The sequence below is a fragment of the Daucus carota genome, chromosome 5 (assembly GCF_001625215.2).
Source record: "Daucus carota subsp. sativus chromosome 5, DH1 v3.0, whole genome shotgun sequence".
NCBI classification, from domain to species: Eukaryota; Viridiplantae; Streptophyta; class Magnoliopsida; order Apiales; family Apiaceae; genus Daucus; species Daucus carota.
Window position 1 is genome coordinate 46699556 of NC_030385.2, and position 15095 is coordinate 46714650.

The window sequence follows — 15095 nt, forward strand, 5'->3', positions numbered from 1 at the left end:
GAGTAGGCGCAAGTGGCAAACGAAAACGGGAGGAGTATATTTAAAACGGCTTATATTCGTATTAATTTTGTCACCTTGCAAGTGCTAAATAATTTAATCAGCATGCGGAACAAGTTTCTGCGGCTGATTTTCACTCCTGTTAAAGAAGTTAAAAATCCCTAGTACTCAACCGAACAAAGAGAGGAAAGAAAAGGTGTCTAGTAGTTGTCAGTTGGTCACTCTAGCAACAACCACCTAGCCCAGTACGGGTCGAGTCCATAATGTTCGATTATCCTCTACACTGAGCTAGGCCAATCGAAGCCCACTAATCGAATGGACCACCTATTTGTTCATGCATCATTCCATGTTATCATTTCTTCCCCATCTCCCTTTTAAAGCAACTAGTCAACTACAATCCTCCCACAACACCAACTCTGTTCCGGAATGGAATGGGGAGAATAATTCAGACCGAAGTTTTCGAGTCAAAAAAATTAATAGACATTTTTATCAGCAAAGATGTTTTCTTAAAAGAATAAACAAGTTTCTTCTTATGAGTTATGAGTCCGTTCTATTTTTAAACACTCGGAGCGTCTAGCACATGCAAGTCATCATGATCATATGTACAAGGCCATAGCTGCTGGACAGTTTTAAGGGTCCTAGATCTATCGTACTACTAGCTTCCTTCATGCCATTAACCAATTGCATATCAGAATTCTTTCGAATGAATTGCAATAGTCTACATCTCGTTCTTTAACCTTGTACGAGTTCCGATAAATACCAGAGTAAATGTGCAGGGACCTGTTTATGTAAATAAGACGAACATTATATATTGAATTTTTAACAGCGATAGAACGGTGCGTAAAATATTGTCGGTTTACAGTTCATCGTCTGTATTGGGACCAACAGGGCACGGCATATGCAGTCACCATCTGCATTAAGCAACCACAGACAAACTGTTTGACAACACAATGAAAATCAAGAAATATTATCACCAGGCACATTATCAAATTTACCAACCCTTATATGATATCAAGATGGTAAACAACAGACTGTTTCGGCATCCAAGGAATATCACAATTTTCGCGGCCTTAACAGTTCTATCCCACCATTCTAGTCTTCTAGAGGGTCAAGGTTAAGCCAATGTTTTACGCATGCCAGCTTGGCTCAGAGCTTTAGGGATTCGATATGACATCACCATGTTTTATCTAGTGTGTCCTCCAAACACTCCTATAATGTTTTTGACATGTTACAAGGCAAGGATAGGGTCGGTCTAAGCTAAAGTCCAGACTGATCCTCAAAAATCAATATTATTTTAACATGTTATGATTTTTAGTTAAAAATTAGTAAATATTTGATTTTCAACTCCGTCAACCTCCAAAATTTAGACATCTACTGCTTTAGCCCTGACTATCAAGGAATCCTGGTTCCGAACTCACAAATATCTATCAGCAATTACACGTAAAAAATGGGAACAACAGGAGTAAAAAAGATAAGGAATAGACATAGACCAAATGGCAAGCAAGCTTTTCCCTGGGGCCAATATACTGAAATACATGTGCAAAAAGCCAGTATATATCTTTTCATTTCTCAAATCCATCTCTTTCCATCTACTCATCAACTTTACAGTTCCTTGGCCACTTTGTTATTCGAAGGTGTGCATAGTCCAGCTCTAAAGTTCTGTAAATTCTTCACTCCTAATATAATTATATAAGTAACATGTGGGTGTCTTAGTTTATAAGTGATGATCACAGTAAAAAAATTGGCAAGTGAAGCTTAAGTTCTTCTTCTGAGTAAAGTATAAGTTCTTTCACTTTTCGACTAACATGATATTCTTTTTTAGGGGGAATCATCCTAGCTTGTTGATATAATAAGCGACATCTCAACTGGGGCTTCTACATTGGGATTGCGAATCTGATCATGGGAATCACCGGGGAGCTTGTTAGGAGTGTCTTCTCCAAGAGCAAGTCCATCAGAGGTCATGAAGCCAATGTGAGTCAATTTCACTAATTTTTCTTGCTTGCTAACAACTCTCTTAGATTATGTATTACCATATAACTCGTGAGACTATTGTATACATGGTGAAATCATGATCCCTTTGCTCAATCGACACAATCCTTTTTTTGATGAAGCAGGTCAGAAGTAATCAAGAACGGAAAAGATGGAAAAGTTCAGTGAGATCCTACCTGTGTGGGGATGAATTTAACTCTGTTCTCGCGGAGGAGGATTCAGCTTCTCTGAGGAGCTCCAAAGTCACTGTATCAACTGAACCTGAATTTAGTTCGACCAATGTAGATGATCCTGCTTCTTCCGTTTGGAGCTCTGAGGCTACAGTCACCCAACCTGTTCCAGAGAACTTAGTCGAGAAAACAGATGCTGAGAGCAAGCAAAATGATGTAGATATACAAGAAGAAAAACATAATTCAACCTCTAATTTGTTTCGCAAAGATGATGCGGCAATTGTAATCCAGTCGGCATTAAGAAGATTTCTGGTAAATCTACAGAGTCAGACTTACACATTCTATGCTTAGCTATTTTGTAACTCATGTTATCACAACAATGTTGCCATGTCATTGAGAAGGGCACATTGCTAAATTATATGTTAAATATGCATTCTAAACCATGCAATGTACTTCTTCCAGTTTCCAGTTTCTAAATTTCATGTTTAACATCTTTTCAGGCTCGGAGGCACAAGGAAGGACTCAGCTTGATGGATTGTAAGGAAAAGCTCGTTGTAGGAGCAGAAAGTAAAAGGAGTAACTCTGTTGGAACATCTATAGAAGTTCAAACTGGAAATTTAACAGTTCAATCCTTTCAAGAGGAAAGCGAGAGTCAGCTTCAACGAGTGCAACACAAAGGGAGACCTCAAGTACTGAAGCTAAAGGTAAACTAGCAAATAGTGTAGTTCACTCGATTATGAAAGATACATATAGAATGCTGAATTGGTAATGCAAAACAAATAGTTCGACTAAAGTTCAAGGCTGTATATAGCATCGAATATTAATTAGCAATTGACAGTCATTGAAATTAGAATGGCAGAAGTCACCTGAATTACTCATAAACCAAACCTTGTTACCAATTTGAGTAGTTCGACCATTTTATAATATCTCGGATTACTAAATATTGTCATGCATCTTGCAGGAGGACTGGGATGATAGCACCGTAAGCAGCAATATATCAAAGCTGAGAATGCAAAACAGATTAGAAGCAACAACAAGGCGCGAAAGAGCGTTAGCTTATGCCTTCTCGCAACAGGTAAAAATTACCAAAATATGAATGATTCATGACAAAAAGGATCAAATCAAGTTTATAACACTGTGTTTGATCTTTTAGCTAAGAGTCTGTTCAAAGAAGAAACACACAAGATCCGAATCAGAAGTTGTGGAATCTAACATGGGCTGGAATTGGCTCGAACGTTGGATGGCAACCCGCCAGCAAGATAATTGCTTAACAGAAATAACTAAGCAATATGAGCCACTAAATAGAAACCAAAAAACAGCTACGAGGAAGAGGCTGTTATTTGATATAGGGGGAGAAGAGGAAAGTTGCGGATCAAACGAAGTTGCTATACAACTTGATAATTTTTCTGTCCCAGCATTTTCAAAAGAAAAGGAAGATTACACAAAGCCCCTGCAGGACAGGCTAAAGCCAACAAGTGTTTCAAGATGCAAGACTTTGCCAAGAGACCACTATTCCAAGGAGACTGTAAAGCTAGATGCTCAGACAAGTAACCCAAAGGACAATGTTAAGGTAGATGCTCGAACATGGGTATATAATTAATTAATTATATAGTTAATTAAATTAACTAGAAGAAAGCTGATGAACATGTAATTTTCTGCTCGAAGTTTCTCAGACATAATGAAATTGGACAGTACTATATCAGCAGCATTAACATAATTATGTCATCTGATACAGGTGATCAAGAAACAATCTGCAGGGGAGGATGAAATAGACAAAAAACATAACAAGCCAAAACAGCCTTCGGGACTCAAGAAAGAAGCAGAATGTAAAGATGCTACATCTAAAGCATCACCAGAACTTTAAAGTTTCAAAGAACTATTCCAAGTAGGGATTTTAGTCTCACTAGCAAAATATGCGTGTAAGATTGGATTTGTGCAGTAGCGTTGTGGCTTCTTAGTATATGTAAATTGGGGTCGACTTGGTGTAATAGGGTTGTCTCTTTCTAGCATATGTAGTATCTTGTTGTATGCTTATAAGTGCAGCAGTTTTTAAGGGAGCAGAAGTCAGAATTCTGCTCTGGATGTTTCATTTTGGCACTGGATACAGAATGCAGATGTGTTGAACAAGGATTTCAAACAAGCTTCTCATTTCAAAACCACTGTAAAATCTTAATAGGGTTCAAACTTCGGGATTTGTCCTATTAAGATTTTACAGTGTCAGGGAATTGTTACAGAAGATGGTGATCCAAAGATAAACCCCTAATAGCTATTTTTTAACAAATAGCTAAAAAAGATTTGGTCGGTTTCTAAATTCTAATCTATCAAAGTAGATACTCCTGCACAGACATAAGTATATCCTTCTAATCCTTTCATACTCTGAAAATAGATCAATATTTAGGATATTCATATAAGACGCTTAAGACATAATTTGCAATACTGTACAGTATCCTAATATAGCTTGATATACAAGGCATCTCCTGAAACCCAAAAGAAACCGTAGAGACAAAATAGAGGTAAAACACCCTTTTATAACATTTTACAACAAAACACCAATGATTTATGTTATTTCCTATACATATTGAAAACTATATAAACTTTCCACTCAAACTGTCAATGAAGAAACCTAAATCGATTTGCCCACTCATGCAAAATCAATATAAATCTGAGTATTTCAATTATATATCTACCATCCTACATGGAAAGGTATAACAGAAAGGAGATAAATGGTGCGCACTATCCCAATATGTCCAGGGTTGCCGATAAGCTAACCGGATAAGACCTGTGTATCCTTGTTCTCGCAGCGGAAAAATCTTTGCCTGGGTTGTCAGGATGAATAATTTTCCTTGTAGCTACGATTGCTTTATGTGTAGATATTGCATCATCATTTTCAGCAAATAGTGAAAGCCCCTGAAAATCAATTCTAATAATATTACTGAAAGAAACGGGACATGGCAGTTAAAAATCAAGTTCAAGTGACTCAGGTCTCAGCATACCTTTGGTGATTTGTCCTTGTATGCAATTGATGGATGCTCTATCATTTTAGCACCAACATCCTATCCACCCAGAAGATACTTATAATTATTCAATTATTCAGATTCAGATGAGAGAGAACAATACAAGACAATTTGGAATTTTCATACCAAGGTACACGCAACAAAAAGATAAAAGAGAGAATATATACAGGTGCAATATTAATAAACATTCTCTTTCAGCCAAGTCAAAAGGTGAACCCATTTCTAGATTGTAGGGTCGAGTACTAGCGCTCACGCTAATGTAGGCGGACTGATAGTAGAGAATTGTGTAACAATGGGCATCATCTACAAAACACTTTTGCAGAGGGAAACTAGGCTAGCAGACTGATGCACTAATTCTTGCTCAAGTTTGGGAGACTCACTACAGATCTAGACATATTATATAAGCTAGAGGTGTCTTTAGAGTGAATTTCATTGTGCAAACTCTCCTACATCACATGTATTAAAAGGATTTACTTTCTAAACACAAACATCCATATACCTGAGAAGGTTTAGAATTTGTCCCATCATTAATGCCACTAGCTGCTTGGCAAAGATACCAAAGACCTGTATTGGTTGCATCCTTCAAGTAGCATAACAAGGACAAATGTGAGACAACATTTTAATTGATACACATAGTAGAAAGAGTTATTTATCATTTAAGACGAGTACAATTAAAGAAAACCTGCTTGCTTTCAAGGAGCTCAAGTTGTCCTTCCTGGCGTGTACAACAAAATCCATAAAGAAATTTAGTTAAGGAGACAGTTTGATTCCCCGCAATCCAAGTTAACATGCTAGATAAAAAGTAGTGGCAACTTACCAACCCAGATACCATTTGATGGATTGTTTCAATGTCAAAGCTTATCTGATTAAGATTGGACTTCACCTCACCTACCTGCATATGCACATGATTAGCTAATATCATGTGAAATGAATATTGTTGTGTGATTATCCTATTCACAGAAGATAGTGAATGCATGTTCCAAACTGATGAAGCAAATAATACTAATGCTGCTAGTGAGGAATGAGTCATCGCGTTATTGTTTCCTTACCTTCATTAAATGCATGTACAATCTATCTCTAATCCATAATCAAATGCTAGCAACCATAATACATGCACTTCCTTCCCATACTTATTTATAAATTAACTTTCGAAATGATGATCATATTACTTAAACACAAGATCATAGTTTTTGTTACTATGCAACAGAAAGACTGAACAAAAATTGTGACAAACTTGATAATGATAAAGATTATGTCTTCGGAACATGAGGATCAGAGAAGCCGACTTTTTTCACTTTTTTAACATCTTAGACTATTTTGTTAGCTACTATTATATGTCCCACATCCCATGCTAATTGATATTGGGAGCTTGCGCATATTTAAATTAGAAGAATATGGATGTCTTTATTGTTCTGCTACTTTCCGCACCATTCACTTTTATGAATCTACAAGTTGTATTTCTATCTCCTGAAAATTGATGTGTTTATACAAAGAAGAGAGGACCTCCTTGTGAACTTAACAGGATTGGGCTGTTCCTGTTGTGATGGAAATGTGATATTGCACGGGGAACCCTCTTTTTGTTCATGAATCAGTTGTAACAAGATTACATTAATAGAGAAAGTTACTCACATCACTTGAAATGATATTAGATATTTCCTTCTGCTCATCCAATTTCCAGTCCAAGTTTTCCAGCCTCTTTGAGAGATGCTTTTTTGTTGACTGCAAAATTACAGAGACTGAAGATATTGCTACCACCCAAAACTTTCTTTGTAAGGAATGTTCCATACTACCTCAAATGTATACAACTTACGGCTAGTGTTTCAGATACATGCTCCAATTGTTTTGAAACAGTTGCTACAGCATTCGCCATATTATGTTTTGTAACAAACATAACATCAGACAATGACCAACCCTAACAAAACATGATATATATTCAATGATCAGTATCAGCAAGTACCAGCAAATACGATAAAATAAGAAAAGACCGTTCATTTCAGTATCTAAAAAGAAAAACTTAAACATTTTATCGTGTATGAGTTCTATTGGTTTCATCGACGCACATTTAATCACCTCAGTTCAAGATAAGAAACAATTTTCAATTGGCATCAAATATTTATCCAACAAGCAGAGGACAGCTTGCTAAAAGAATAGAAACTTAGACCCTCTCTTGCAAAAACGTACTAACATATACAGAGAGAAGGTGTGATAATAATATGATCATGGTTTATACACTAAAGAGATGAGCAGCACAAGCCAATGAACGCAGTATCAGATAGAATCATATATCAGTATATATCATCATAATGTTCAGCAGCATACCAGCTGTTGGTTGATTAGTAAAAGACTTACCTTCCACCACATGTAACAGTATCCCATTGCTCCGAGGGCTGCTGCTGGCATTAAATATGAAGAGTAGCTTCCTGTAAGAAAAAATAAAAAGTTCAAATGCAAGTGGAAAATGCTAAAAGCACATAAACATGCAAATATATCATTTATTTATATTAATATCCTTGTCAATTTGTTAAATCAATTCATAAAATGTGGCGAGAGCTCATACTGTAGCTGAAAATCTTTCAACCTCAAAATCATCAGGAAGAATAGCCCTCAACTAGAGGAGGCCTCCTACACAACTATTTTGTGCATGAGAGATGATAAAATTCACAAATCCAAGGTACAAAAGTAGAAACAGACTGACTAAGCCAGTCTAATCAGCTACCTGTCTACCTTCCCAAATTTAAACTTAAGTTTCTTAAAATAAATTGCATTACCTGTTAGTTACTAACAAAGTCATAAAGAACTCAATCAGAACATCCTTTAAAGCATGATACACCACTAGTTGTCTGTCAATATTCATGGATTAAAAGTGCTACAGATGATTCATTATTCATACCACTAGAGCTCGAACTTCCAGTGTAGATAGTAATAGGATTTGAGGTTGTTAATTCCCTGATCTCTTGTGCCAATTGCCGGATCTGTAGGCAACACAATTATAGAGAACGAAATAAATTATAAAAAAAAATATTAACACCAGGTATTATGAGAAAGTGTTAAACAAGTTGTACGGATTACGGAAGTTCCTTAACAATATGCTAGAAATTCAAGGGAGACTACAATCTTTAATCCTACAGAAAATTACTTGCAGTATTGCTGATAATGGGATTTGATAAATAAGCTATGAGTAGTTGAGTCAAAAGAAATACAATTGGCCTGACAAAAGAAAATTAAATAAATACAATTAGAGCTTAAATAGTAAAGTGTGGAGCTTATCTTTCAATTCCTGAAATATAAAATAATTGATACAAGAACATGTTTAGAAAAAACATTTTCAATTTCCACAATGTATGATATAATTTTTCAATGTTAAATAACTCATAAAAAGCCTATTCATTGTCATATAAAAAATAAGAGCCTGAATATGGGGAGCAAGAAAACGGAGCTTTTAAAATTGATTGTATTGTTATCTATGTAATAGACTCTTTTTTTGCAAGATATGAATAGCAAATTACAGCCGTGTGAGTTTCTATCTCTAGTAGACAGGTTCTCTTTTTCACTCTTCTATATATTGTCCAGTGCTACTATATAGATGCTTGTCAACAAGACAGATAAAACAGATCCACTGGTTCAGTAATGTTGTAGAATATTATTATCCTTCATCTAAGATCATACACGTAGGGTTCCCTGGGTTATCTACTACTCCCTCTGTCCCAAACATTTCTGTACACTTTCCCTTTTGGGATGTCCCATCCAATCTTTACATTTCAAAACTTACCAAATATAATAAAATTTCATTATATAAAAATCAATTACCCCACTGTTTTTCTCCACTATACTTACTTTATAAATTAAATATCGATCGGTCCCACCACTATCCTCACTTTTCTTAATTCTTCACTCTTAATTTACATATTTTCTTAACCTCCGTCACTCCGTGCCCAACCCAAATGTAAATATTTGGGTGGCTTTTACATTTGGGTGGCACGGAGGGAGTACAACTTAGTACACGTCTGCACTTGACATGGCAAGTAAGCAATACTTCTACTACAATACTAATGACCAGAGATCGTTCTCCCTCTTCCAAACCTTTTCTTAAGGGACCAGACCAAATTTTCAGATTTAAAATGATTAAATAGTTTGTTCCAATAACAAAGTTTAGTCCCAGAATCTAAAACCTTGGCATATATTGTGCTGACTTTTAAAATGCATATAGTATTACTTTTCCCAGTACCGAGTCTAAAAACACATAATTATATTACAAGAAGACTCAATTTTAGGTCACATTCTTAATTTACTTTTATTAAAAAAGTAGAAATTTTTTATGTTCAGCAAAATTATCATAGTTTTTTAGTTAAAACTCAGAACAGAAAGGAGATTGCATGATAAAAGAGTTATCAACAAAGAATAAAATCAATTCCGAACATATACCTGAGCAGCATAATAAGCCCCATCGAGTCCAGGCGAGCTCTCAGACTCACTAACACCCTTAGTCAACTCTTGTAGCTGGCAAATGATATCAGACAATTTTCCGCTCCTCAAAACCACCGTGCCAGTAAGACCTGCACAACAATAGAATCAGCAACACGCTTTTTAACCACTTACTTAACCTACAACCTACCTATCGTGCTACATAATTCTACTTACAAACTAACTGCCCACTACACCACACCGCATAAACTAATCTCACTAAACAAAATAAATAATCAGCATCAATAATTTAGTATGACTAATAAATTGTCTATCAGCAATTGATCTATTCAGCATAACACAAGTTCTATCGAATATGCTAGTTAAATTATACGATATGATTACGGTAGACCTTCCTCCAAATATCTTGAGATTTTACGAGAACGGGTAACTAAAAGAATTATAATAATCGAATAGAGATGGGAACAATACGCGAAGTAACACGGGGAGATAATAAAAGGGAAGATGAGTGGGAGAAAAACGGACCGGCGCCGACGAGGATGAGGACTTTAGAGGTGGCGATACCACTTTGCATCATCGCCATGGTGGAGACAAGTATCGTTTGTTTGGGGCTTCACTTTTAACAGGTCGTCACTTTATTATTCTTGATTTCTTGTTATTACAGCGTGTTTCGACTTGCTCTTATGTTCGGTTTTTGCCTGGGTTTCTGTTTTACGTGACCTAACTAAATAGATACGAGTATATTTCAGCCAAGTACGTAATAATAATTATAAATATTTTTTATCACAATAATTCTGTTAAAACATAACTTTTAAAAACAGAAATAATAAATTATGTTTGAAAACAAATTATATGTGTATTATTGTTATATATTGATGATTTACATAATTATAATTACAAGTCATAAGTCATCGGATTCTCGATCGATCACCATGATAAATAGAGAATGATCAAATAAATTGAGTTGGGTTCTTTGGAATCCCAAAATATTGGAGTCTTTGGAGTCCACAATCTGGACCGTTGGATATAGAAAACAATGGACTGCTGAGATTAAAACATGCGGAATATTTAATAATTAAAAACTGAAAATGTGAGATATACTTGATATACGGTTCTAAAACATTGGTATGGAGGGGAAGACAAATACGGAGTTACATTATCCCGCACTTCTTTCAACTAAGTAAACAGTTACAAATTAAATATATCCTCAGTCCCATCATCAAAGAAGAAGAGGGAAGACAAATTAGGTTTTTTAATTCAAAAGTTCGTAGTGTGTGTATATATCATGTTCTTCACATTTTTTTCCCCTTACATTAGTCTCTAAAATTTTGATGATATTTGTTAATTTGAGTTTTAGGAATATGGAGTTGGTGTATTGTGAACAAAATGGTTGTAGAACAGTTGTACCGCAGTCGAAAAGATGCCTTGAAGATGATAATGGAGTGCAGGATAAATGAAGAATGAATCGAGTGCAGGATAAATAGTGAAAATTTAATTAATAAATAAAGAATTTTTTGTTTTGAAGCGTTTATATTTTTTGATAATGGAGTGCAGGACATAATAAGAACATTGATAAAACAAAGTTCTCTGTATATATTTATTGAACAGTAATAGATATGCTATAATCTTGGAGCGGTTACGACTGCCATTTAAAGATGACAATACACATATAAATAGACTCAAACTTGATATTTTAATTTAATATTAAAATTAAAAAACTGCCAAACAAATACTAGCCCTTCGATGAGAAATGAATGGACGGTGGATGCTTTGTTCTCCAATACTCCAATCATTATGTATACTCCATATAACTTTTCTCCAAATTGAATATATTAAATATATGTAAAATTTTACAGGGAAAAACATCTTTTTTAATATTGTAAACGAGGATATAGTGTTAAAATTTGATATATTAGACATTTAATGACAAATAATTATTATAATGCTAGGAACTAATAATTATTGATTCACAAATCCGTTTACATATCACAATGTATCACCAAACTTCTTAATATCTATGTATTAAACATTAATTAATTAATGTCGGATTATGAATCGTCCCACAATATTTTTATATATAACGAATTGATAAGCCAATAAATTTTAAATGGTGTCTGAACAGTATATATTGACAAATGTTTCATATTTATATCTTAGATATTATTTATATATATACTCGATATTATGTTACGTATCTTCTACCGACACTCATGTATGAATTATGCAAATTTCAAATTCACCACAAATACGAAACAAACATGAAAACTTTTATATTTGATGACGGACAAAATTGTAAACAAGCAATATTTATTTTGAATGATATTTTATTATTTGAGAGGAGTCGAGTTTTTAAATCCTGAGAGACAACGGGCATGTGGTTAGATCAATTTTCACAAAAAAAGATTTATTTTTAAAAAGATATAAAAAAATCGATTCTTTTATGAAATAAATTCTTATTTTTCATTAACGAATATGAGACAACCGTTTAATATTTTATATTAATATTTAAAAGAAGAATTTTTTTTTGAAAATATATTTAAAAGAAGAATTAAATATATAAGTTTTAGAAAAATAAAAACTTATTTTTATAAGTAAATGATGCCAAAAAAACACCTGATAAACATCTGTAATTATAAAAAAGGACCGTTTCAAGTGATAATTATTCACGGGAAACAAATCAGGGCCATTGATTCATTGAATCACAGCAAGGGTCTCTCGTATAGCCGAGAAGAGAGAAGACTGTAATAAACGTCACAAACAGAATCACAAAAATCTCAACTCGCTGAGCACACGAGTTTATGCTCCGAGTTACTACCAGATATCCAACAAGACAACATCCTCAAATTGGATTACACACACCTTCCAAAACCTCCCTAAAACCCACTCTCCAAAATCCAAGATTCTACACACACAACTACACATATATAAACACAAGCACACACATGTACGCTTCAAACCCTTCTTGTTCTCTACCACAACTATGCAAAGCTCTCACCTTTTCATCCTCATGCCTCCAATTCCACCAACCCAATTCACTTTTCCCCTCAAAACCAAGTAAAATCATCAAGACCCCTGTTTTAATCACTCAAAACAATGAAGGGGTTGTAAAGATTCAAGCTTTAATAGGGTCAGGCTTTTTACCTGCAATTGAAGAAAAACCAAGCAAGAACATCAAGACCCATGTTCAAAACAATGGGAGGGTTGTAAAGATTGAAGCTTTGAAAGGGTCAGGCTTTTTGTCAGCAATTGGGAATGCAATTGAAGAGGAAGAGGAGTATAGGAAGGCTAGAGCCGAGGTGAATAGGAAAGGTGCTGACTTGGGGGGGTATTCAGTGGAAGGACTGTCTGTTGGAGGGCATGAGACTTGTGTGATAGTGCCTGAGTTGAAGTCGGCTTTCGATATCGGAAGGTGTCCTCCTAAAGCTGTTCATCAGAATTTCTTGTTTATTACTCATGCTCATCTTGACCATATAGTAAGCTTCCTTTATTTTTTTTTCCCATGCGTGTTTTTTGTGTAGATAGTTATGTCTAGTTGATGCACGTAATTGTATTGCCATTAAAGTTTTCACGAAACTGAACATGTATTCTAAGTATGTCCCGTTTGAAAGTAGTGTCAAGACTCAATGGTTTAGGTGTATGCAGAAGTTGCCCTACTAGGTTGTTTGCGTGAAGACTGGGATTTTAAGGGGAAAAACTTGGCAAAAGTGTTGAAAACCCCTTGAAAATTAAGGACTAAGGTTAATTTTGATTATGATTGATGTACACAGTTTTCCTCCCACTCCGGACTCCGGTATTGTGCAACATAAAGATTATTTAAATATTTATTTTACCATCATGAGATTTTTGGTGCAAGCACAGAACATGTACAATTTTCTAAATACTTATTATTTTGTTCCTATTTTGGGAGTTCTGTTTCTTGGGTTGATATTGAGATGCCTAGGAGTTTATTTACATATGCATAAATGTTAATAAATTTGGAGAGGTTTAATTAATTGCGGTAAGAATCAAGTAGCTTCTTTGTTATAATATATAGTTAGACTAAACTTGAGTAGTTATCAGACTAGAAGTAGAAGGCTTGGGCATCCTTCGATGACCTTTGTATGGAGGCTGTAATGTTCATCAATTAACGAATGTCGTTCTAGCTGGTGTTGGCCATAGATATAAGATCCCTGTGCCTACAATGTTAGTTATCTTTTGTATCTAATAAGTATTTTCTGAATCTTAGTGTAGCATTTCACAATGTCATTTATTTGTATGTGTGTGTTTATTTTTACCCATGCATCTGTAGATAAGTACTTTGAATAAAGTATCAAATGTGTACCATTTGTTAATTTAGGGTGGATTACCAATGTATTTAGCAACTCGTGGCTTGTACAACTTAAAACCTCCGACGGTGTTTGTTCCTCCCTGCATAAAAGACGACGTAGAGAAGTTGATTGATATACATAGGGTCCTGGGTCAGGTAGAACTGAACCTTGAGTTGGTTGCGTTGGATATAGGTATGTGTTTTCTCTCTGGCTACCTGCATTAGAATTTGAATCGAGATAATGACTTATTTAGAGTAATTTATATTAAAGGAGTATAAATCTAAGAGTTCAATTGCGTAATCTATGTTCTTAAATTATCTATACAGGTGAAACATATGAAATGCGGAATGACCTTGTTGTACGACCATTTAAAACTCACCATGTGATCCCCAGTCAGGTAAGTTTAAAAGTTGTTAACTTGTTTGACTTGTGAAAGTAGATTTGAGTTATTTAACTTGTGAAAGATTGGGTTTTGCAATCTAGCTTTTTTAGAAAAAGGATCGCCAAAATGTTGAAAAAGGTGGTATTCTAGGTGATTCAAGTTATATGACCTGTGAAAGATTGGGTTTTGTAATCTAGCTCTTTCAGAAAGATTGACAAAAAGTTGAGAAAGGTCCCACCGGGAGTCGAACCCAGGTCGCTGGATTCAAAGTCCAGAGTGCTAACCACTACACCATGGAACCATTTGTGGTTTACATCTGTAGTAGGACCACCTATATTCATGCATGTAAACTTATTTAGATTCATCCATTTTATGGCCAAGAGGTGCATGAAGTGTGTCTGACATATTCATTGTGGAATTTTAGAGCTAGGTCCTAATCTATTCATCATGCCAAGAATGGTATGTAATTTTCGTTTAAAGTGGCCAATTTGCATGGACGCTTAGTCAGAGAGTGTTATACTTATATCTGCATTGGTGGATTTGATAATTAATGCTTGGAGTTCATGTTGGATCTATGTTGTTTTTAGTAAATGTACAAGTTTATATGTCCTAACTAATAGGTGAACAAAAGTTGCTTACAGGGTTATGTCATCTACTCAGTTAGGAAGAAGCTGAAAAAGCAATACATGCATTTGAACGGAAAACAAATTGAGAAACTTAAGAAATCCGGTGTTGAGGTTTGTGATTAATTAAGAACTGAAGGTCTCTTTTCATTTTAAATCATGGATAAATATTTGATGATAAATTCTCTTCT

General features: G+C 34.9%; 3 protein-coding genes and 1 non-coding gene across 11 annotated transcripts in view; 2 read left to right on the top strand and 2 right to left on the bottom strand.

The window, feature by feature from the left end:
• The first annotated feature begins 1437 nt into the window (after positions 1-1437).
• LOC108220453 (protein IQ-DOMAIN 33) lies at positions 1438-4245 on the top strand. Of its 7 annotated transcripts, none has more exons than XM_017394229.2 (7): positions 1438-1631; positions 1820-1968; positions 2109-2468; positions 2657-2860; positions 3118-3231; positions 3310-3726; positions 3892-4245. In XM_017394229.2, exons 2-7 carry the CDS (start codon positions 1897-1899, stop codon positions 4018-4020), a joined length of 1296 nt encoding a protein of 431 aa, XP_017249718.1. In that variant the 5' UTR covers positions 1438-1631; positions 1820-1896; the 3' UTR covers positions 4021-4245. The 7 variants fall into 7 exon arrangements, with proteins under 7 accessions (XP_017249718.1, XP_063949702.1, XP_017249719.1 ...); XM_064093632.1 differs by having other exon boundaries at positions 1442-1653; positions 2112-2468; XM_017394230.2 differs by lacking the exon at positions 1438-1631 and adding an exon at positions 1638-1653.
• A 419-nt stretch (positions 4246-4664) lies between these two features.
• On the bottom strand, positions 4665-10309 carry LOC108220325 (uncharacterized). The gene is made up of 11 exons (XM_017394065.2): positions 10118-10309; positions 9593-9723; positions 8061-8142; positions 7520-7590; positions 6981-7082; positions 6800-6889; positions 5988-6062; positions 5853-5885; positions 5670-5750; positions 5150-5209; positions 4665-5063 (listed from the first exon to the last, which is right to left on the bottom strand). Exons 1-11 carry the CDS (start codon positions 10173-10175, stop codon positions 4890-4892), a joined length of 957 nt encoding a protein of 318 aa, XP_017249554.1. The 5' UTR covers positions 10176-10309; the 3' UTR covers positions 4665-4889.
• Positions 10310-12282: 1973 nt separating this feature from the next.
• LOC108219922 (tRNase Z TRZ2, chloroplastic) overlaps positions 12283-15095 on the top strand; it is a 48515-nt gene continuing 45702 nt past the window's right edge. Inside the window, exons 1-4 of one of the 2 annotated variants that reach the window (XM_017393519.2) lie at positions 12283-13065; positions 13929-14091; positions 14226-14296; positions 14923-15018. In XM_017393519.2, the coding sequence (XP_017249008.1) occupies positions 12391-13065; positions 13929-14091; positions 14226-14296; positions 14923-15018 (1005 nt within the window). In that variant the 5' untranslated portion in view covers positions 12283-12390. The remainder of the gene's footprint in view (positions 13066-13928; positions 14092-14225; positions 14297-14922; positions 15019-15095) is intronic. The other variant, XR_010292204.1, reaches the window with a different exon arrangement.
• TRNAQ-UUG (transfer RNA glutamine (anticodon UUG)) lies at positions 14511-14582 on the bottom strand. Its single transcript has one exon. It is a non-coding gene; the product is annotated as a tRNA-Gln (tRNA).

What these genes read in the sequence shown, in the direction of transcription:
- LOC108220453 (XM_017394229.2), top strand. Translation starts at nt 1,897, where the DNA reads ATGGGAATCACCGGGGAGCTTGTTAGGAGTGTCTTCTCCAAGAGCAAG. An exon ending in CGGCATTAAGAAGATTTCTG is followed by an intron (nt 2,469 to 2,656) that starts GTAAATCTACAG and finishes ACATCTTTTCAG; the next exon opens with GCTCGGAGGCACAAGGAAGG. An exon ending in CTCAAGTACTGAAGCTAAAG is followed by an intron (nt 2,861 to 3,117) that starts GTAAACTAGCAA and finishes TGCATCTTGCAG; the next exon opens with GAGGACTGGGATGATAGCAC.
- LOC108220325 (XM_017394065.2), bottom strand. Translation starts at nt 10,175, where the DNA reads ATGGCGATGATGCAAAGTGGTATCGCCACCTCTAAAGTCCTCATCCTC. An exon ending in CCTCATCCTCGTCGGCGCCG is followed by an intron (nt 9,724 to 10,117) that starts GTCCGTTTTTCT and finishes ATTGTTGTGCAG; the next exon opens with GTCTTACTGGCACGGTGGTT. An exon ending in ACAAGGACAAATCACCAAAG is followed by an intron (nt 5,064 to 5,149) that starts GTATGCTGAGAC and finishes ATTGATTTTCAG; the next exon opens with GGGCTTTCACTATTTGCTGA.